The 23,939-nt window shown below is 40.7% G+C and overlaps 1 protein-coding gene across 2 annotated transcripts in view; it reads left to right on the top strand.

Annotated features, from left to right (window-relative positions):
* Nucleotides 1-23,939, top strand: part of LOC135432107 (uncharacterized) — a 75,678-nt gene that overhangs the window by 48,265 nt on the left and 3,474 nt on the right. For both annotated transcript variants that reach the window (XM_064687587.1, XM_064687588.1), the window contains exons 3-8: nucleotides 709-983; nucleotides 1,276-1,419; nucleotides 7,698-7,804; nucleotides 9,793-9,966; nucleotides 16,332-16,486; nucleotides 16,579-16,858. In XM_064687587.1, the coding sequence (XP_064543657.1) occupies nucleotides 709-983; nucleotides 1,276-1,419; nucleotides 7,698-7,804; nucleotides 9,793-9,966; nucleotides 16,332-16,486; nucleotides 16,579-16,858 (1,135 nt within the window). The remainder of the gene's footprint in view (nucleotides 1-708; nucleotides 984-1,275; nucleotides 1,420-7,697; nucleotides 7,805-9,792; nucleotides 9,967-16,331; nucleotides 16,487-16,578; nucleotides 16,859-23,939) is intronic.

A 23,939-nucleotide genomic window follows, 5' to 3' on the forward strand; every position in this document is an offset into this window, starting at 1 on the left:
ATCAGTTGAACCATGTAATAATACTAAAGTTCTTATCCCCTTTAAAATATTCATAAAATGGTTTCGAAAAATTCACTTAATTGTTTTCGAAAATAACTTTCTCCGAGATCATTTGAACCATGTAATAATACTTGCAGTTATTAGCTTAAATTGTTAGCCCAAGAAAGGAATCTAAATAATTTGTAGCTGGCAGTATTTTATAGTTGAGCAATAAACTATAGAAATTTTCGCTTGCCATTCAGTCAACATCCTGAGCTGGAACAAGCTTACAATTCGCCCGGCTGAGCAATTTCTGAAGAAACCATTCAAAACAACAAACACAAACTCCCCGGCACGACGCGGCGCGACGCGACGCGACACGACTTGAGTCGACTCAGTGCTCAAAATTTTACGCGGGTTGACTGCTGAAGTGGCGCTCTGGGGCATGAATAGGAGGCAGAGGCAGGGTTGCAGGAGCCAGGGGGCAGGTCCTGCGATGGCCTTTGTCACAGTCAGGGACGATGCGGAGGTGTGCGTCTTTTGCATTTGGGGGCGGCAGCCAGACTGGAATTACAAATTCAGCACAATGTCCCTTTGTCATTTATGCATTCGCTGTATAAATTAGGCACAATGAATTCCAACGGACGGCTGTGGCGGTGGCATGTTCTCTGTTCTCCGTGCTTGCTCTTAATAAGCTGACTTGGTTATTTTTTGCTCGTCAACTTTCAGGTGGCAGCGGCAGCGGCGGCGGCGGTGGCGGCAACGGCGGCGGCGGCAGCTCCTCGGACATATCCAAGGATCATTGCAATAAAACGGTGGACATATTCGAGGACATCAGCTCGCCGGAGGTCAGCAATCAGAATCTGGGACGTCCCCTCACCTGCTGGTATCGTTTTCGCACGCTCAAAGGAGCTCCGCGCGATTTCGTGCTCCGGCTGCGCTTTAAGAAGTTCAAAGTGGGACAGCTGCTCAATGCCACCCACTGCGAGGGCGGCTACCTGCAGGTGAGTACTCGATTAGGCTCGCCGGAGGCCACAGTTGGCGGCTCTGATTTATGGCGCCGAGGCAATCAAATCTAATTTATAACTCCGCCTCGCCTAAATGATGACATATGTGTCCACGTAATTCCCGCGTATGCGCCGGTTGACAGCTTTATGGGCCAGGACTCGCATCCAATCCAATTCGCGCTGGCAATTTATGTGGCTCGCATAGTTTGCGGCGCCCGTCGTCCTTGCTTATCATTTGATGTGACTTCGTATGACATTATTCTTGCTGTTGTTGTTGTTGTTGTTGCAGATTGTTGATGGCAATGCCAAAACAGACGTATCCAATCGCCGCGAGCCAGGCATGTTCTGCGGCGAAGCCGAGCAGCCCCAGACGTTCATCAGCGAGACGAGCTATGTCAAGGTGCTCTTCCACACGGACAACTTTACAGATCAGGTGAGTTGGATCGCGACTTGCCACCTATGTGGTTAGATTTGAAATAGAATAATTGTCACCTAAATTGAACTTGTGGAAAGTTCCCAACTCAAGAATAAGATAAGTCTTCGACTGTAGGAATAATATCTAACCTCAAGCAGATCAGATGCGTCAATCTATGAATCAATTGTGAAATTTCAAAACTTATTTAAAACAGGCTCATTCATACAATAGTTCGTTTCAATTAATTAAATTGCCTATAACACGAGCTGTCTCACTAAATGGCAGCTTAACAGGAATGTGTTAAGTCCGGTCATGTTAGCTCATTGACGTTATGTTATATGATTTTACAGAATTATGTTACGCACCTTTGTATATGTAAGCAAATGAATAGCTTGCCAAAATATGTATGACGACTTCTAAAATAAAAACTAAATTGGAAATATAAATGTAAGCATGGATTTGACTTCAATTAGTACGTCGTATTTAAACGTCATATTTTATATTAATTGCCTGTTAGGACAGTTTACAATTGTTCAGCTTAATACTTATTTATTTGTGTCAGAAGTTAATGAAAGACTTGTATATTTAACAAAGTGCAACATGATAAGTTGCACAGTCTTTGTTCTTATTTATATAAACATTTGTATATACCTATGAACTTTGGTCTTCGTTGTATAAAAGATGGCGTAGATATTGTGCTGCAGCAGTTTAAAAAAAAAAATTATTATTATTTATTATTTCTATGTTTATCGATGGCAAGAAAGTATCAGCATATTATAGTTTTACAGTATTTGCATTAAATAAAACCAAGCACTGAGTTCTCTAAGGATATGCAAACAAATTGTTGTAGCGCATTTAACAGCCAGCTTAACAGCAAAATAACGAGAATGTTATTAGGCATAACAGAGACAGCTCATGTTGCATTGCATTGCTGTTGCTGTTAACAGTGCAATGCTAATGTTATTCTCCTATTTTAATTCAACATTCAATTGAACTGCACCCGAGCAGCTCCGATTCTTGAAGATGTTTTTGGCCTTAGTCGTTGCGGTTATACTCTGGCATTTGCATTCGTCTTCGAGGAGCACCTGTAACTATACCTGAATTAAAGTAACATCAATCACTAACGGACCTTAACAGTTTTGTTAATACATAATTAAATGTTAATATTACTCATTTTCTTTCTCTAACTATTGCCAATCAGACGATTGTTGTCTCCACTGACCACCTGAGCTTATCGTCAGCTTAGAGCACAATTGTACGATTGCCTGGCAGATAAAACAAAGGTGAAAAATACTAAACAATTTTTTCTCTGTTCTTAAAAGTATGTTTCAAAATGCTTTTAAAGAGTTCCTCCTTTTTTCAATTTGCATTAACAGTCCTTGCAACACGTTTTGGCACAAAGATGTGGAGTTAGTCAACACCTGGGCAACTGAAGCGCAGCTCCATCTATGACAAGCTCCGGGAACTTCCAATTACTGTAAAAAGTATCTGTTCTCTCGTCTGCCGACTCCAACTTGCAGACGCCAACGCACTTACACTAATAAACCACAGCTCCGTGCTCTTTCGCCCGGTCGGCATGTCACATGTGTCACGTAGCCTCCTCGTCTCCATCCATGTCCTCGCTGAAGTCCTATTTTCTACTCGTGTATATTTATATTTATCACATAATTTAAAGAAAATATTACAGCAGCCAAGTTTTTGCTGTCGTCGTCTTCATTCGCCACTTTAAAACAAGACTGAACTCAATGATGCTGACTGACCGAGAGATACCCTGTAAGCAGCGGCTTATTCTTCTCCTTCTTCTTCTTGTAGCCTGTTGACCTATTTATTATAGTTCACATTTAATTCTTACTACGGTAAAGGGTATTTTTTTACTGTATAATTTCTTCTAATTATTTCTATGCTAAGAACCAGATCCAATGAGAGTGCAGCATTAAATTGATTTCGGCGACGGGTATACCCTGCACAAACTTATAATCTGCAAAGCTTTCGTATATATCTTTTCTTACTTATATTTTCAAAGATTTCCATAGCACGAGAGTTAAGTTTTGCGTGCTCCCACTTAATATCTTTTAACTTTTTGAAAAAAGGGTTTCACACTTTTCGCTAAATCCAAGCCTGTCACAGATTTTTTGGCGAAGCTTTAAGTTTCGTTGATCGGATTAAAACTGCAAATGTTTATGGGATTTAGGAAAATCCACCCCCCAAGATCGCAAATTAAGCAATTCTTTTTTGTATTCTATTCGCTTCAATTCACAGTTAAAGATGCTTGCAAAAATTAAAAAGAAAAGTAGGTAGTATGTCGAAAATTTCGTTCGATCGTCTTCGAACTTATTTATAGAGGCCTACATTATAAAGTAATTAAAACGTGATTAATCGATTTCTGAAAGTCCACCTAAGGAACTTTTCTCTTTCACCCGAGGTTTTCAAAACAACCTAAGTAAATTATAATTTTAGGCGTGGGTATAGCTTGAAAAAACTATCCGAAATTATGTCAACAATTCGCAAAAGAACATATGCCGGGCAAAGCTGGGTAATAACCGCGTGAACATAAACTTAATCAACACGCAGTCTGTTCGCTTGTATGTGTATATTGTTTAACTATTTGTGTACATAGAAAATAACCGCTAATCAATAAACTGCAGCAATTAAGCCCAAAGAGTTCAAATATTGACCTACACAGACACAAACAAATATTATTATTTGTATTTGTTAAAGACTAAGCAAAGATTTAAGTCAGAGAGCAGGGTGTCTGCAAGTCAGTCAGTCAGTCAGTTTGTCTGCCCGTGTAATTGTAACGGGTTTTTTTTTTTGTCATTTTTTTCATTTCTATTTTATCAGCCGCCTGTTTTGTTTTTGTTTTCGCTTGCTTGCTTTGGCTGTGACCCATGTTGCTCTATCTGCTTGGCTGCGTCTATGCAACTCACTTTGCCACTTGTTTTTTCATATGGTATATTGCCAGCACGCACATACACATGCACATTTATTGTATATATATATACATATATATATTTTTGCATGCATTATTCAGTCGAACCTCTGCGGCGGAGAGGGGGGGAGGGGTAGTGGACGTGGGCGTTCTCCCCTGGCTGTCGTCTGCGCGCCTCTTCTGTCTTCAGCCAACCCCCCCCCCCCTCCACCCTCCCGCGTCCCTATGTCATTCGGCTGCACTGGCTGGCGACTCGTTGCCGCTTGCAGTTTTATATGGCAAAAGCTTTTCACAACTTGAATTCTATTTAGCTGCATGGATGCTGCCCACCCCCCCTCCCCCTCGTCGTATTCCCCTCTGTTGTTGTTGTTTTGCTCTTTCTCTGATTTTTTGTCAGATGCGCTTCCGTGTGCTTGATGCGGCATTTGCATTTACAAAATGAAAGTTAAGATCGTTATGTGACAGCAGAAGTTTAAATAGAATAAGAGATGTGCCGTGTAAATACAGGCATGAATTTTCTAAGATTTACTAACTACGATTTAGTCAGGCCTAATCAGAAGAGATCTGGAGATCAGCAGCTTAATCCGATTTGAATGTCCTTCAGCAGTTGCCGATGCTAAGCTCTGTTATTGCATCGTTTTTGCCTGCAAGGATTAACTTCATGCCGCAGCTTGCCACAAGCACAACAAGCCACGCAGACACACACCCGCACACACTTTATGGCACACAAAACAAAAAACAAAAACTAATGCCATGAAGGAGTGCTGTGTGTAGGAGACAGACTCTCAGGTGCAGAGCTATGGCGGCTGCTGCTGCAGCTCGCCCTCCAGAGTGTCTTATGCACACCTTAATGGAGTCATAAATATTTATGAAAACTCGCCCCGCACGCTACCTGAAGTTGCTTGCTGCTAGACAGTTCTCGAGGAGGAGCAGGAGGAGGGTGGAGTGGGGAGAGGGGTTCGCTTTGTTTTTGCCACGGCAAGTTTTCCGACTTTTCTTGGTCGCCGCCTCAATTTTTGCCACTTATTTTGCGCGAGCGCGCTGGAAAATGCGTTGAACGCATGAAAAAATGCCAGCTTGGGTAACATCCTTTATAATAAATAAAAATAATAGAGCGCTGGCATGTAATAACATTGCCACGTACACAATTTAATGAGCAGGAGCAGCCAGCAGCAGCCAGGAGCAGCAAACAAAACAATTTGGCATTAATATAAATGCGTGGCGAATAAATCAAAAATAATTTTCGCAAATTGCAACACAAGCGACATCCGCGACAGGAGAAACAAAGCCCAAATACACAAACGAAAGCTGACTGATTTTTAATTTATTCGAGCACGAATTTGCCACGTTATCAAACGGGCGAGCTGGGCAGCCGGGTCGGGGGGTCATGGGGTCGCAGCATTGTTGACAACGGCGCTGCCATGGCGATAACTCCAGCCACGCTACATTGCATCCGCAATCCGCATCAGCATTGACATCGTCATCCACAACTGCAGCTGCAGCTGCTCCGGCGTTCAAAAATATTCAATGCATTTAAAGTCGCATAATGCGGCAAATATGAGCCGGGAATGGGCTACGCCCGTTTGCACCTGCGAGGCGTGACCGTGCCCGTAGCTCCTGCTGCCACCTCGGACTAGGACGCCTGTCTCCCGTCTGCCTCCCGTCGCCCGTCTGCCTGTCATTGTTCACCTCGTTAAGTGGCGCTAACGTCATTGACGCCGGTAACGCATTTAATATTGACATGTGCATTACGCTCCAGCACTGAGCAGAACCCGCTGGAAATCCGTCCGCGCGTTCCAAGTAGTATCTGCCACATATTTGTGCTTTAGTTTCGGAATAATGACGTTCTCTATGATAATAACAATGAGTGAAAATAGTTTCAGAATAATGGCGTTCTCTATGATAATGTGTTATCAAAAACATAACTCTATTATATTCATTTAAAGATGAATCAAGATTTATGTGTATAACTATTAGACCTTTTGACCTGACTGACTGATTGATGAATTAAAATTTATCTATAATACTCTATACATATTGGACTTTTTTCTTGACTGACTGATTGACTGGTTGTTGTTAATCGCATGCCCCACGTTCATAGCCGGGATATTGAGAAATTCCACCCGTTTACCTTGCGTCGTTTACTTTGCGATCAGGCTCAAAGATCTATATGTCAAGAGCTAGTAAATAAGTTTTTTTAATAAAAAGTCTTTCAGGAAATATAAGAAAAAAAACATAATTTTATTTAACGTGAATACTAAGCAATAAATAATATAAATAATTGGAAAATTTGGAAATTTCTAATGCTTGTTTTTTGATCAATATAAATAAGTTTCACAGTGATAAATTTGTTTTCATCTGATATGGAATATAGTGCTTTTGGTACAATTAACTTACTTCGCATTCCTCTTTAAGGGGGTACTATAATTTATGTTATGACCCTATAAAGTACATGTATAATTGATCAGCATAAATAGCCGAGATGATCAAGCGATGTCTGTTTGTGCGTCCGTCTGTACGCCACATATTCAAATTCAAAGAACTGTGTTCAAATGAATTTAAGGGGTGTTTCACACTTTTCGAAAAATGCATTCCTCCTTGGTGGAAATGGGATCAAAGATTTAGTTGCGCACTTTTCGCAGAATCCAAGCTTCCTTCGTGGAAAATGCAATTCAACGATTTTTTAGGCTAAGCTTAAAGTTTTGTCCGATTTGATTCAAATCTATAGTTAGTTAGTAGTATAGTTAGTTAATAAGTGAATGATTAGATAATGATGGCACTTATCAAAATGGCGTCCGATTGCATTTGCGGAAGATTTGTAGAACTCTCTGTTCGCAGTAAATTTAAATTGGTGACATTTGTTCTGGCCAGCTGTTCTACTGCAATTTCCCACTGGGTCTGCGCTTAGGCGGAAGGACAGCTGCGCCTACGCCAGCGAGCAGGTCATTAGTGCTGATGAGGACACAGCTAGATGAGGCCTAGAATAGGGACACACCAGAGCGGCAGACCCGGTAAAACGCATCGCGTTAAGCAAACAGCCGCATAGACAACGGCGAGCACTTAAACGCAAGGTTTGCATGTCACCTGAGCGGGACAACTCAGAGCCCATCAAATACGGCTGCAGATGCTCGTGTGTGCTAACTTGCGTGGAATGGTGAAATGCTGGCAGGGGCCAGGGGGGCAGGGGGGCGGGAAATTGACAAAATTCATCAGTGAGGCCAATGGCCACTAATGGCATGCAGCTTAGCAGCTGACTAGGGCAACAGTGCGTATACGTGATTTGCGTAGCAGCAGCCGCTAACAATACATGAATTTCAACTCACTTAGTGCCATTTTTGTGTTCTGTTCTATTCTGTTCTCTTTGCAGACCTACTTCACATTCGATTCACGCGCCGAACAACAAACCGAAGTCTATTTACGCTATGGCCAGCATCCGGAATTGTATCCAAATCGTCGTGGCGAAGTTGTGCAAGGGTGCGTATACGTAATCTACAAAAAGATTGACTCACAGAGAGAGTGAGAGAGAGCGAGAGAGAGCGAGGATGTACTGCCCGCTGTGCCCGAGCTTATCGATAATGTTTAGCGCCTTTGTGCCACTTTTATGGGCCATCCTGTGGGGGCTGGGCTCAGGGAGTGGAGGGGGGCTGGAGGCGTGGCAACTGACAACTGACAGTTACTACTTTGTAGCCAGCGATGCGTTAATTTAATTTTATTATGTTGCACGCAACTTGAGTGGTTTTTGAGGGGACCCGGGCGCACAGACGATGTCTCTTACAATCTCTGGAACTGCCCCACGACGAGAACATTTCATAATCATATGCGAACGGGAGCGGCAGGCGGGGCCAGTAAGTGGCAGAGGAGCATGGCTGGCAATGCGGTAACAGAAGGTCGCATAAAATTGAATTACAATTTGCCAGCTAGCTAGCTAGAGAGAATGAAGCAGAAGGGCAGCTGGGAGAAATGGGCGGGGCAGGGGGTGGACAACTGCGGCAACATAAACTCGCGAAAAATGTTCGAGAGACACATTGAGACAGCAGGCGCTGCTGCCATGGGCCAAAACGAGCATTCAGTTATCCCAAAAACTTTGCAGACATTAAATTTCATTTGATTCTCCCTCCTCTTTTTACTAAGTCCTCTAACTTTTATCTTAATAAAATAAGTTGCAAGTTTTAAGCATTGCTTGGAATCGGCTTGGAAAAGGTTGCGCTGGGTTGGATTGGGCTGGGTTGGGATCGAGATTTATACTAGCTTTTCTGTCACTTCTAGATGATTTCAAACTTTTACGATAGGCACTTTTCTATTTACAGATGACAAGACTATTTGGAATTACGATTATACAGAAAATAGTTGCATATTTCAGAAATCATGAAATCAATCCATTAAAATGTAGAATAGATTTCTTGTCTTTTATCTAAATTCATTTACGGAATATCTCGTTTCTGCTCAACCATATTTATTCAGTTTTAACTAGCCCCCCTCCTCCCCGTTGCGCACAATCACAATGCCGCACTTTAAGGTTTCATCAAAAACAGCCCTATTTCAAACCCAAACTCAGCCATAAGATTTCTGCAATTCCCGAGCCACAGACAGACACAGACAGACCCAGCGCCCACATGGCCAATATGATTTTTATGCTAATTTTGGGGTCACGCGCATCGACATCGACACTGAAAGAACCGAACCCAATCTGAACAAGTATGAATGATCTAACGCGAGAGTGCTCGTCCGGCAGATACCCTGTAGAAACATCTACAATGAACACAAATAAGACATTTCGCAGTCGTAGCTTGACTGCGCTTCTCCATTGCTCCCGCATCGACATAGCTTCGGGGCTTGGCAAAATCAGATCAATCAAAGAACAATTTGTAGGCACTGTCTAGGCCGGCATGTGAAATACCCGTTTTTGCCATTTTAATGGGCGCAGAGTGTAGAAATCCATCGAAAGTCAAAGGAACCCAAATGAAAGGCAAATTTCGAAGAGCAGAAAAAAATATAAATTTCGAGTGCAAATAAAATGGTAATCATATTTATGCAGCTTGAAGCCGTGTGATTTGGCAAGCCCCGACAACCCTGAGCACGCTGACAACCCTGGCAATGCGTTTGTTTGACTTGAACAAATTGAAAATTATACGCACGGCTCTCCTTACACAGTTTACAGTTGTTCTTGTAATTCGACAACAATTTTACAAGGTTTTTCCCAAGGAGAAGCACCAGAATTTCCAAATCAGTGAGCACAATTTTCTGGCTTTGTTGTTTCTATTCTGGCTGGCTGCGAGGCAATTCCAGCGATTAATTTGTTGGATTTGTGCCCAAGTGGAAAAGCGCTCGGGCAGGGCAGACCGAGAGACTTCAGGCCCAAGATGGGACACATTTATTGGCTGCGCGCGCGGGGGCCAGAGACAAACATCTTAAATATACTTATATGAAACTAATTGCATTTAATTACAATTCTCTATCCACAGATCCTACTGCGAGCGCGAGTATCGGGATTGTCGCCTCCAGACCTGCTACGTGCAGTCGCCGGCATATCCGGGCCTATATCCCCGGGCCCTCAACTGCCGCTATAAATTGCATACGCGACAGCCGTACATCAAACTATATCTGCAGAACGAACAGTTTGCGGTCGATGGCCAGAGGTAAGCTAACGAGAAGCTCAGATATGCCGCAGACAGATAATCGCAAGGATCCACACACACACACACACACACCATGTAGATATTTGTCTGGAATATATGCAAATGCAAATTGCCGAGAGAAATTAGCGCCAAGTTAACACCCTGTAATTTGTCATTTTGGCACAACGACATCGACTGCCGTTCCAAATTTAAACCATTTTTCCCTCATCTCTTTTTTTTTATATTTTTTTGTCATTGCCTGGCAGTCGGCATTACGTGAAGTCTGCTGTGTTGCAGTTGTTGTAATGCATTTGGCATGCTGACAATGACAATTTGACAGAGCGCTCTGCAAAAATTGGCACCGATTTCGTGGAAAACGCTGGCGACATGTCACAGACCCAGTCCCCGTCCCAGTCCCAGTCCCAGTCCCAGTCCCTAGACGAATCGCAATCCCCGGCCACGAACACCATCTTCTGCCATCTGTCCCACTTGGTCTGTCTGCATTCGAAATTGGCTAAGGGATTACGTTTTGAGTGATTTTCGGGGTGCGATGCAGCGCTCAAAACAGCCATTGCTGATTTTGTATTATTAATGCTGAAATAATGAAAATGTCGGATTGGTTGACTCGTTACTTACTTAATGCTCTATCAAGGCGAATCATCGCACAGCGATGCGCAACTCAAATTGGTCGAACAACAAAGATGCCGTGAAATCCGCGCGGATTTGCGCAACAGCGAAAACACGTTTAATTTGCGTTCAATTTCGAATTTTTGCAGAAATTTTAAAGACCAAAATTTCATGCCAAACTCAATTATTTTTGGCAGAAATAATTCAATATCTATTACTGCATTGCCTAATTTATTATTCTTTTTATAAAATATTACCACAAAAAAGTTCGAAAAAATCAAAGCGAAAATCAAAGAAATTCAAATTTTATTGTTTTTTTCTTACGTAATAGTTGCAAGGAATTCAATGGGCTTACCTTATGTTTTGCAATTTAAAGCATCTTTTTAAAGGCCCTGGTAAAACTCGAGGAGTTAAATGGAAAACATTAATTCGCTAATCAATTAGTTTCCTAGGATACATACCGAGACGCAAGGGGCTGTCTTTAAAAACGCCTATTTGCTTACCCTAGTAAGGGGTATTATAATTTTGTCATAAGGTGTGTAACGTATAGAAGAAGACATCTCCCATCACATAGTTTATATATACATTCCTGATCAGCATCAACAGCCGATGTGAACCTTTCTATAGGTTCTTTTTTTAGCCGGAATTACCAAACATATATCGAACCTCTAATAATTTTAGGTACGATCGATAATTGTGTTGACAACTTTTTTGCTTATCAAGATATCTTGACCAAACTGGGCCTTTATTAGTTTGGTCATCATGATCCTTACGTAAAATTGATCAATATCGGTATTTACTAAGTCAACTAAACGGAGCCAAATGTTATCAATATCTCTCTACAATACTATATTGCTTATAGGTAAAATTGGTCCAAGAAACTTGTTTTTTAGGCAAAGTATTTTGTTTTCAAACAATTTTTATCAATCTCAACATTTATCTAAAACATTATCTACAACTATTCTTATATATAACTATTCTCATATATTTGCCGAGCCGTAAGGCAAATGTCTTAATTCGGCAAGCCGAAGATATGTGACAAAAGTGAAATATTCCTAATCTATATTTAAGCGAATCAAGATAACATATTTGAAGCTCATAATTATTTAATTGTGTCTTGAAAACCTTGTCTAAGAAATATGCAAGGATGTCATAAGAATAGCGACTAACTTGTTTTGCTTTTGAAATTTAAGCATATTTGTTCTTCGTTTCAGGTTACAGGTGGGCGGACAGGTGGGCGGACAGGTGGGCGGATATACAGATATACATATACATTTGCACATAACTAATATACCCTTTTGAGTCCGTTTTAATGGGCCGCTGTTTTGAGCTTTCATTTAATCGTTTCATGCCTTCGGATAAGCTTGCTTATGCAAAACAAGTATTCCATGGAACTGAAGTCTCCCCCGAGTATTAACAGCTCTGCGGGGACACATGCAAAATGCCAGCTGTGTTTTGGGCTTAAATCAGAACTTAAATATTTTATGTGGCCAAGGGTTGTGCAAAGCCCACGCAGCCTGCCCTTCTGTCCCTTCCGCCCGTCTGCCGAACTCACCTGCAGTCTGCCGACTGCTGGCAAATACAATTTACATTTGGCATTCACTGACCTTTCACAAATGGTGCGGCCAGTCATTAAATATCCCGCCGCCGGTTTCTGCCTTATCATTGCGGGGGCGCAGCTTCAAGGTGGATTTGAACCCTGCTTCGCGGCGGAGGCACTTTGCAAATGGCCAGCAGAAGTGTCTAAGTATCTTAAAGCTGTTTGGAGTGCAAATGCCAGTCAGCATATTTCAGGCGAATGTCTTTCGCTTTGCAGGACTCGCACTCGCACGTGCACATCAACTGGTTCCTCCCGCTCGAAATTAGATAAGCAACATTCAATTTACTTTTATAGATTCAATTTGAATATTTACCTTTTGAGCGCTGACAAGTCCTGCCAGACACGAGGCACGTCAAAGTGCCAACTTTGACAGCGAAAAAGCGAGGAGCCGGAATCGCTCGCTTGTGTGTGGATCTGGCAGGTTGGGATTGGGCTGCGGCCAGGCAGAAGGAGGAGGAGGAGGAGGAGGACGGCAGAACGAATGTTCCCTTTTGGACTAGTTGAAAATCCGCTTTAAGTGCGTATTAATTTGCAAGTCTAAGTTACTCCCGGTCGATAAAACGGTTCGAGAAACGGGTCAGCAGCGGGGGAGGAGGGCGGATTGGCCCGCAAAGGATTAGTCAAACAAAAACGAGCTAATCGCCGAGTGTGATGGGCGAGGCAAGTTAATCGAATGTTTTTCGGAAAGGGTTTCAATGCTGAAATACCATTAATGATGTTTAGCTAGGGCTGTTTGCATTTGTCTGGCATTGGGATTGGGGTGCGCGGAGATTGCCTGAAACATTTAGTCAAAGAACTTGGCAAACTAATCCAAAAGTTAAAGGCTGTGTTTGTTGCCAAGGGTATTAATTAGAGATTACAAAAAGACTGCTGACTGAGACAAGTTTTGATTACTACAAGTTAGGCAAACATTTTACACATTGCAGACATAAAAGGGAATATTTACATATAGGAGAATAACTATGTCAGAGACATGCCTCGGGAAAGAATTTAACTCAAATGACTTGTGCTGAAATATGCCATCCATGAGGCTTAATATAAATATGTAAATATAAATGTGTATACTAAAAGAAAGCAGTTAAAACGTTGTGCGATCTACTAAAAAAATGACCTGCATGGAACCACGTTTTTAATTATTCCAATCATAAAATAGATCCCACATTTTAGCAAATTTCATGTTAAATAGCTTCTTTGTTTGTTGTCTGATACTCATAACATTTAAATGACATAAGGATATATATACCCTAAATCCCAAGACTCTTTCTTTATAAATGATTTTTTTTATCAAGTTTTGGATGGATTGAGGGGAGATATCCACAAAGTGAAACATTGATAGCCTGTGTATAGCTCTGTACACCAAACTTGATATTTGGCTTTTCCTTTATATGTGTAAACTCATCTCAAGAATATTTCTCTCTTTATAAGAGAATTGGTCCTGGCTACAAGCAAAAATAAATGTTGGGTCAAAATGGACTAAAAAGCGAGAATTCGGCGGTTCAAATTCAGCAGTTGTCAACTTTTATGCTTTTTAATTTAGTTTGAGATTATTCACAAAGAAAGGAATATAAACAATTATAAAATCCTTTTTTGTTTAGTTTGTTTTATCCAGCCAAAAGGAAGCATCTCCGACCCTACAAAGTCCGTCCGTCCGTCCGTATGTATGAATGCAGGTATCTCAGAAACTTTTTATCTGCCATAGTTCCTAAATTTATCAAAACAAAGATACGCTACCCTTGGGATTTAAATTGGCTCTTCAATTGATTGTCATTTTATTCCAACTAAGCCCACTTTTAATTGAAAGAAGAATTTGCAGACATATAGCCACTTATTGATTGATATCAGTGATGTATGGTAGAGTAGTCCGATGTAAAAAAAAGTTTTTCTCGTAGATTAGAAGAATTAGTGAAGGGCAAAGTTAGTGAAGATATATTCAAAACCAAAACAATTTGTCATACAAGAACTCATTAATTGCAAGCAGCAAAGCCTTATCGAAATACTTTGCCCAGAAACAAAAAGACAACTGAAAATATACTCTGTACAATAAGGCAATCAAAAGAGGTGTCCACATTCGATTAGGCAATACGTCTAAGTAACAGCACTTGGTTGATTATGCGCTCGGGGCGATAATATTTACAAACAATCACCATAATCCATCTAAGCAATACACAAAGCTCCATCAAATCCAGTTCATAAAGCACTCCGAGTCCCAGTCCTGCGATACCAGGCAACGTTGACCTGACCACACACATTTATACACGTGTGTGTGTGTGTGTGTGTGTGTGTGTGTGTGTGGGAATGTGTTGTGCCAAGTCAGCGGCAACTTTGCCGTTGCCTCCTTTATAAATCAGTTGAGTTTATTTCGATGCCGAGGCTCGTTTGGCTGCCAGTTTTCTAAAACATTTTTCTAATTTCTGCGTAGCAAACACCGAACACATTTTGCCATTTGCCAGCGCAGCATTTTCCCGACAATGCCCGACACAAACTTACAAACACACACAACAAACTTTAGTTGAACTTTATTTCTTTTTTTTTTGTTTGGGGGCGGCATAGACGAGGCGAAATAAATGCAAAAGTCATCGAGAAAAAAGTTTTTTAATATGCCGAAATTATTACCAGTCAGTTATTTTTGATATGTCTGTTGGCCGAAACTTTCGCCAGCCCACTTTGGCTGCTGGCTGGAAAAAGGAAAAATAATCAAGTTTTTTTTTTTGCCCTACGCATTTATTATCAATAAGTTAGATTAGGTTGCCCGAAAGCTAGACAGCATAAAGACGAATCGGAAACTTGCTGACAAAGTGATTAAATTGAGTGAAACGATGGCGCACCGAACAACCGCCTGGCTAATAGATACAGATACGACGAATAGATCTAAAGTTTTTGCAAAAAAGTTTCTCTTCAACTTTTTGGCCAACAGTCAAAGGCTCAATAAAATGTCAATTAAATTGGCATTTTTGTTGCACTTTCGAATCATACGGCCCGCTACCATTTCTCGGCCCGCATTTGATTAAAGTCCAGAGCGTAATTGCCAAAGTTAGCTTTCAATTAGAAAGTTCACACAAACACACACGTACACACGTACACACGCACACATGCACACACGCACAATCAGGTGAAAGGTGCCTTTTGAATCGGCATGAAATTCTCCGCCCTTTGGCAAATTGTATTTCCAACAAATGGTTGGAAAGGGAATATCCGGGTTTCAGACCTCGTCAATGGCCAAACCTAAACGAATCGCAGCACAAAGGTCACTTTGCCAGAGCTCTACCTGAGCAAGAAGATAGCGCCAACAAAAAAACACACAGTGGTCCGGAACTTAAAGTTAGAAAATGCTTCAAAAAAGACGCTTTGAATGTTTTACGCTCGCTTTTTATGTGCGCTGCCAAACTGCAAATGAATGTCATAGACAGAGGCGTAGTTAATGGGGGGGGCTTAAGGGGTTTACCCATCAAAATGTTTGACCTGAACAGCCGTGCGTATGAATCGGGAGTTAGGTGAATTAATTGGGACTCACTAAAATCTTAAGTCTTGCTTAGCTAACATAGGCTACGTCCCTGTCCGCCAACTTTTCCATGCCTTTCACTTTCGGGCTGTGCTTTTTTCAGTCCTCCTTTTTACACTCGCTCACCAAACGAAGCGGGTATATTGGTTGTGTGCCATGTCAGTCTTCCCTTACCTCCGTCCGCTTGAAGCTAGAGAATTGAAATTTGCAATTTATACTCATGGGTACATGCAATATATGACTGAAGACGTGGTAAACCTAAAGTTACCTTAGATTAATTTTAACGTAAATTTGAATGCCTACGAACTCCTGCAATGATTGATCCTACACCATCTGGAAACACGCCAATTTGACAATATCGATAATTAATTTTGCTGAAACTCTTTTTTGCACCCTGAGCCAGTGTTACGCAGTCGATTGCACCCGACTTTGTTTTTTTATTTTAACATCGCAACTCCGCTCTTGAAATTTAGCGAGATGCATCCATTAATTGCTGGTTTTCATTAAGTTGACGTCTGCGTCAAGGGATAAATTAAATCAAAGGAATCAAAGGATTATTCCTTTGGTGTTTGGGGAACACTCTTTAAATGAATAGTGCAAACACTTTCAACGGACACATTCATCAGTTTTCGTTATATTCGACCCGCGGTCTCTTTACAGATGCGAGAACGTGATGACCTGCCCCATCAGGCCCATAGGGTCTGGTAACGAGCATTGCCCCTACGATTGGTTAGCCGTTTATGACGGGCGCGATGAGCATTCGCCGCTGATAGGCAAATTTTGCGGCCTGGGCAAGTTCCCATTCAGCATTATTGGTAAGTACAAAGGCAACGCCGATGGCGATTGCCCGATAACCAAAATCCACTTCCACTTTTCAACCGCGTCACCGTCCCGTTCCCGTCCATAGGCACCTCACAATACATGTACGTGGAGTTTGTAACATCGCCGGCGGGTCCGCTGCTCAATACCGGCTTTCATTTCAATGTTGGCAACTGGCCAGGCCATGTGGAGACTGCGGGAATAAAGCACGGCGTCTGCGACTGGCTGCTCAGCTCCGATTCGCTAAAGGACAGCAGCGCCAGCGAGGGCATCTTCCTCAGCATCGCACACTGGTATCCACCGAACACCTCTTGCAGCTATCACATCAAAGGACATCCCGGCGAAATTGTGCGACTCTATTTCCCGAGGTGAGCATTCAAATATGACACTATTTTCTTTCTCCAAAATATATTACTGTTATATGATCAGAGAGTAGACATTAAAGTACATATATTTTCATTGGCATGGAAAATTCTGATTTGTTTACGTAAAACTAAAAATTTAAAGAAAATGTATTATTATCTATATTTCCATTATAGGTTTTCTTTTAGAAAGTACATAAATTTTTGAATATATATAAACTGTTTTTCCCGTTTGCAAAGACCTCCCAATATATATTTAGAAAATCATTGCTTTAACTTTTTTCCTTTTTCATCGGATTGATTTGAGGCTTATTTTGATCCATGTTAAACAACTTTGTGCGTTTAGATTTTGTTGACTTTTCGTTTCGTTTATTTCTTATGGCTATTCAAAGTTTGTAAGAGGATCAATGAGCTTGCATTAAATATCAATTGAGATCTCAGTCTAATAAAGGTACATTTAAATTTTACACGACCAGAGAAAAGATGGAAAATTATGTCTTAAATTAAAAGAAGTGAAAATGTACATATGCAAACATATATAATTGAACATCAAAACCGTTTTAAAAGACCTTTGCCAAGGTTTTTAAGAGAGTTACAGCACATTTTTTGGTAAATCCACCCCCTGTCTAAATATTCCATAGTCATATCCATAGCGACAAGGCCGAGCATAGTAAAGATGTACATGATCAAATATATATGATTGATCATCAAAACCGTTTTAAAAGATCTTTGCCAAGGTTTTTAAGAGAGTTACAGCACATTTTTTGGTAAATCCACCCCCTGTCTAAATATTCCATAGTCATATCCATGGTCTTATTTAGGCAAGTCGATTTGAACATCGTCCAAGTGCTATATTATTGTATTGTCCAACACTATTTACGGTTCTAAGCCGCCCTTTTGTCGGGCTGTCTGCTCCCTTTGTTTAGTTCTCCACATGCCCCGACGAACTTTAGTTTATTGTTATAAATACCCCGACAAGGGGCGTTGTCCGAGAGGCTCCCGTTTAAAATCCATAGACGTCGTCGACATTTCACTTAAAGTGCAAAGTTTTGCGGCTATGTGGGCGCCTGTTGGCGGTTTTTGGGGCATGCCCCGTTCGCAATCCTTGTCCCAGTCCAGCTTGAATTCATTTTGGCGCTGCGTTCTATGCTGTAAGCGTATTTTAATGAAATTTGCCGCAAAGATTTATGTGACATTTTAATTTAACGTGTCGAGTTGAAGTTGTTCTTTATATTTTTACTTTGTGCAGCGCCCCGTCGCTCCCCCCCCCCCCCCCCCCACCCGACCCTTCTTTGCCTTTCTTATCCTTGTCGGCGTCGCCGGGCCGTTGTTTGTGTCTGAATCCGTTCTCTGAACTTTTGTCCAAGTGTCGCACTCGGTCGTGCATTTTGAGTTTGCATTTACTGAAAGTCCCCCCACCCCTGCCCCCTCTGAATGCAAGGCGCCTATGCATTGGGTAGGGAAATATTTGATTGTACTGCGGTCTTGCGGGTTACATTTCGGCCCAGCTCCAGCGTGGAGGATCGGGCGGCGGCCGCCAAGAAGATGGCAAAGTTTTCCAGCTCTGACATTTTGAGGACACTGATGGTTCGGTTCCTTTAATTGAATGCCACCGAAGGGTGTACCAGAGAGTTCAGAAGTAAACAACATTTAAATTGGGAAAGGGTAAATGCGCTTTGCAAATCGACTCGGGATGTCTATAGATACTGAAAACTTATCGAATTCTCATTTCGTAAAGCGCTGCTATTTTAGGGACCTAATTGGAATAGGCTTTTGACCTTATTTATAACAGATATCTTAGAATAGGTTGAATGCATTGAGGAAGACATTGCCTAAGTATATGTTATCAATAGTTGAGTTTACATAGCAAGACAGTCGTCTTCAGGTTTGTCTATCTGTCAGTAGTATGATTTTCCGATAAAATAGACATAGAAAGACTCGTTCAGACTCGTTCAGATTGAAGCAGTGTATTAGAAATGATCGATTATTGAAAGAGCTATATATATATGTACATCGAACTAAACCCAAGGAACCGAGATCTGTAAAGTAACATATATATTTGCAAAAATTGGGTTGATTTGAAATAAAAATTATTAGGAAAAGCCAGCGCCATAGCATGAAAAGATAAGGCTCTACCTCCCACTTTCTTCCATTATAATATGCAGAAAGACAAGTCCATAAAGCTATATCAAGTCATCTCAAGGTTCTATTCAAAAATATACACTATTTTCCATGCATAAATGATTTGTCAAAAGAATATAAATAATTATTATTATCCTTTAAACATTTTGGCGAAAAGTATTCGTCTAATTCTTCAAGAAGGAAATACCAACCGAACATGTATTCAATACACGTTTAGAAAACCTCACATAAATATGTACTATATATCTGCAAGGGTGTTGAATATTTGATAGACTCATAATACAAACTTATTTTTAAATATGTTTGAACCACATTTGGTGTTTGTACATAAGTATTTTAAATATTTTCCAACTACTTGTTTCGCTTAAGCGAGTCTTGTAAGTCCGGGAATGCTATTTGTCGTGATCTGCCGCAGCATAAAGTATTGCCTGAGCATAGTCCCGAAGTTGTCAGAGTAACGGCAAAGATTCCTGCACATTTGACCATGTTGCAACCTTATAATTTATGCACAAAATGTTGCAAAACATTGCCAAGTTTTTGGCTAAAAACTGCAAAGAAAACTATGTGCATGGCCAACATCAGACTCAGAAACACAAACACGCTCGCACACACACAGACACAGACACACACATATACACATACAGAAACACCCGCGCTTGCAGTTGTGCACATGGTTGGAGATAGAGGAGTAAAATATCAAACAAGTTTTTGCCAAAAGATAAATATTTATGTCCACCTACAAAACGAGCAGAACTAAACCCAGAGCCCAACCGAACTCGTGAGAGAACTTGTGCGCACGTTTACACCGATTGCCATTAAGAGTTCAGAAGTGGGCAACATGATTGCGTGATTACAGTGCACAAAGCGCAACACTGGCGACTGCGACGAGCTGAGAGCACAACAGACAAGCATTTGTATGTGTGTGTGTGTGTGTGTTTTTCTTCACTGTTTGTATGGTTGCCACATGTGATAGAAATGTACCAAAAATGCTACTAAGCTTTTGTAATGGTACAGTGTACCTTTTATTTTACAAAATGGTGGTCCTTTCCTCGGTGTTTCAATAACATTTAGTTGCAAATATTTCCTTTGGTTTTTTTATTACAAATATGTATATTTTTAATTAAGTAACATTTATCAAATACATATTTTCCATTAAAGTTAAGTTAAAATAATAATATGTACGTTTTTTAATAGTTTACAATTCCAATCTATATCCAATATCCACTTTCTTATAATATTGAACTATGTATTTCCAAAGGGGTTCCGTGAAATTTTTTCAAATATATGTATATGCTTTACGCAAATTTAAGCATAATTTGCTTACCAATTGCCCATAAAAATTAAAAAAGTATTCGTAAACTTTATTTTTATACCTTTAATGGTATGTTTTCATCGAATTCTTGGTATAGAATATTTTTAGCAAGTGGCAACCGTGTTTTGTGTGTGCGCTTGCAAAGCACCGTTAGTTATCAGCTAGCTTCGCAGTCGCTCCAAAAGTTCAAAGTAGAAAGCAACAAAAAAAAATAGCAATAGAGAACTGCGTGAGCTGTGCACAATTTCGTACTATCCCGTTAAGTTTTTGTCTTTGCTGTTCTTGTTGTTGTTGCTCGCTGCCAACTTCACTCAAGTTGTTGCAACGCCCATGACAACAATTGTACGCCCACACCGACCGCGCCTCCCCCCCACTCCACAAACATACAGAGCCACCGCACGCCCCGCATGACAGCTCATCCCATTGCCTGGTTTGCCTTTACCTACAGTTGTTGTTGCGCCTCGCAATCAGTGTTGCCAACTGCCGCTCCAAAAAATTAACTGATTTCAATACAGCTAAATTAAATTAACAAAATTATCAAAAATTAAGGGTGTTTTTTGTGTCATAATATTTTAAGCTTATCTTAGTACACTTTCAGTAGGTACAATATGCTTTAAAGGATCAGTCACATCTACACATTTTACAAAATTCCACAAAATTAAAAAATATAAAAACAACACTGAATATGAGCTAAAATACAAGCCGTCAAATATAACCTTTTATATGAGGTACCATAAATAGCTAAACCAAAATTTCAGTCACCTGCAAATTTCATCCTGAAAACAGCCAAACTTAGCTAGAAAACAGCTGAATTGGCAGCCCTGCTCGCAGCCCTTGAGTGCTTCAGTTACAGAGCAAGACTCTGCTTGGCTGCGTTAACTGTTGCTGCTGCCTCTGCCGCTGCCTTTGCTGCTGCCTTTGCTGCTGGCTCTGCTGCTGCCTCTGCTGCTGCCTGATGTCTGGAGTCTAGACACTGTCGACATTGTTTCCAACAAACTTGCTCATTTAAGTAACATGTCATGCCTGCACCTTTTTCTGCTACACGAAGTATCTTCTGATTTTTTTGTTCCTTTCGAAAGTTGTGGGTTTTGATAGTAGTTGCCCCCTTTGGTGGCCAGCTGTTGTTAATTCCTGTAAGTGTACTTTTGGATTTGTTATACTGAATGCGAAGTTGGCCAAAAAGCGATTGCTATCTGAGAGGTGCATATTCTTGAATAGGCCGACAAGCTAAGTTCTCTTTCTAAACTCTTAGTTTTGAATCTTCATATATTGCAGATTCTGCATATATATAAAAGAGTTTTCCATACTGACTAAACGATTGAATGAAAAACCATAAGAGGAGCAAAGCTGAACATTTTATTGAGCTTTAAACTTTTCGGAAAATCCATCGCTTCTTTGTGGAAATGGTAGAGGAAGATATACGTATGTATATACGTATTTTATTTAATTTTTTTCCCCTATTTTTTTTATCAAATCTCTTTAAGAGCTAGAGTAGATCTATCTAGAGTAGATGTATTTCTAAAATCTTTTATTTCAGTTCAGTTTTTTTCCTAAAACGCAACTCTTGGTGAGGTATGTGTGGTATGAGGCGATGGGAATTAGTGCGCTAAATCGAAGGCAGTTGTGCGAGTTCGACACTGGAGCAAAATTTTTTAATTAATTTTATTAATACGAGTGGGAGCATAAAGTTTGGGGTATCCCCTAGTCGATTCCCGATTAGAGATCTTTCACATGTTTAAATTAAAAATGTGCATTTAAAATTGACGCTGATTCAAATATTTCAAATTCAAGTCTATCGCTGTGCTCCAATATGGTCCCCGTGCATCGAATAAATCTGCTCTAAAGAGAAGCTGCAATCGCGGATAAAAATTTACAGTGCCTACGCCTTGAGCAGGACTCGACGCGCGACAGGACGCGACACGTCACGACACCAATTGACTGCCATATGCACATAACTAAGCAGTTGCTCCCCAAACAGTTGACAACAGACCCGGGCGAGGGCGGATGGGCGGATGGGCGGTCAGAATGTCGGACTGCTGCCGCATTGCATATTTTATGGGGGGGCGTACCACGTTTTTTTGCCGTTTTGTTTTTTTGGTCGTCCTGCTGAATAAACTCCCTACTGAGTCAGCATAACTAGAACTAGGCTGCTAACGGATTATGAGGACAGGCCGCAGGGCGTCAGGCTTACTTTTCGACGTCGCGTACGTGAATAACGGCACGGCCACGTATAGAGCAGGGGGCTGATGGGGGTACAGGAACAGCGACACAGACTGTTGCAGCGGCAGCAGCAGCAGCAGCGTCAGCGGTGGGAAAATAGTGTAACTCTGCTCTATTATGAATAGAAGTAGCAGAGCAAAAGGAACGAACAGAAAACAGTAATGTGACAAATAAAAAACGATACGAAACGAAAATGAAATTGTGTCGGGGCGCATGTCCCGGACCCGACCCGCCGCTGATGATGGTGATTTGTTTTTTGTTTTTTATTTCCTCGCTTTTGACATTTGCCAACTTTGTGTGGGTTAATAAAATGTTGTATTATGTCATATTTTCTGGCCAGCGCAAATGTAATTGTACAAAATCTGCTTAGCGGGATGGATGGCTGGCGATGGTTACGTAAACTATTTTGGCGGTCTGCATCCTAGGTGGATTGGACAACTGCCAACAGATAATTGGAAAAGTTTTCGCGGTGGCCATAACTGTAGCTAACTGCAAATATGTTCTGGTCGAGAGTTCTGGTTTTGAAAAACTCTATGGCCAGGTCATATAATCATATCATTTTTACGATTCTAGCTGGTATTTCCTGGCTATTCTCTGATCAAGTTTATTCTTTAAGTTCAGAAATTACTTTTCCACTTATTTCTCGACCAAAAGGAACACGATCTTGGGCGTTAATTATCATTCAGTCGTTCAGTTTGTAAATCCATCAAGACAAACAACTTTGGTATTTCCAGATCTTACCCTGTCCATGTTTCTTGTTTCAAATTAAGACGTTCGTTATGTATACATTATACGCCATGGAAAATTAAAACATAGCCGTACTATCTTGAAGTCCTTGTTATACATATATAAATATTTAAAATGAGAACACCAGCCGGAAAATAAACTTTCGTTTAAATAAACTTTCAAATTAATTGTAACAAGATGTTCTAAAACTAATTTAAAGCCGATTGAAAAATAAGTTAAAAACATCTGTATTCCGCAAATTTCCACAGTTGCGGGTGGATTTGGAAAAGTCGCCGAAACATGTTTTCATGCTCCCAGTTAAGACATTTGCTACCTAGTTCCTACCAATCACCAATAAGCCAGTTATTCAGAACACACAGTTGTATATACAAAAACTTATTGTCAAAATATGGTTTGGTCAGGTTGAGCCTCGGCTGTTTTTTAGTAAAATAGTCCAATTAAAGTGAAATTTTCTATTAAAGCAATTTGCTACATTAATAATTTGCCGGAAAATATAAAAAGCTTTCGATGCCAACTTGATATTGTATATATGTAAATATGTATGTATGTATGCGTGTGTGAATGTGTGTGTGTGTATGTGTGTGCGTGTGTATATGTATGTATATATATGTCTTATAAAATACCAATAGCAGACAAATCTGTCTTGTTGTGCGGCAAATTTAAATA

Source organism: Drosophila montana, unplaced genomic scaffold (genome assembly GCF_035044405.1).
Source record: "Drosophila montana isolate Dmon_TW-CO22-7 unplaced genomic scaffold, ASM3504440v1 contig_3200_1, whole genome shotgun sequence".
Taxonomy (NCBI): Eukaryota; Metazoa; Arthropoda; class Insecta; order Diptera; family Drosophilidae; genus Drosophila; species Drosophila montana.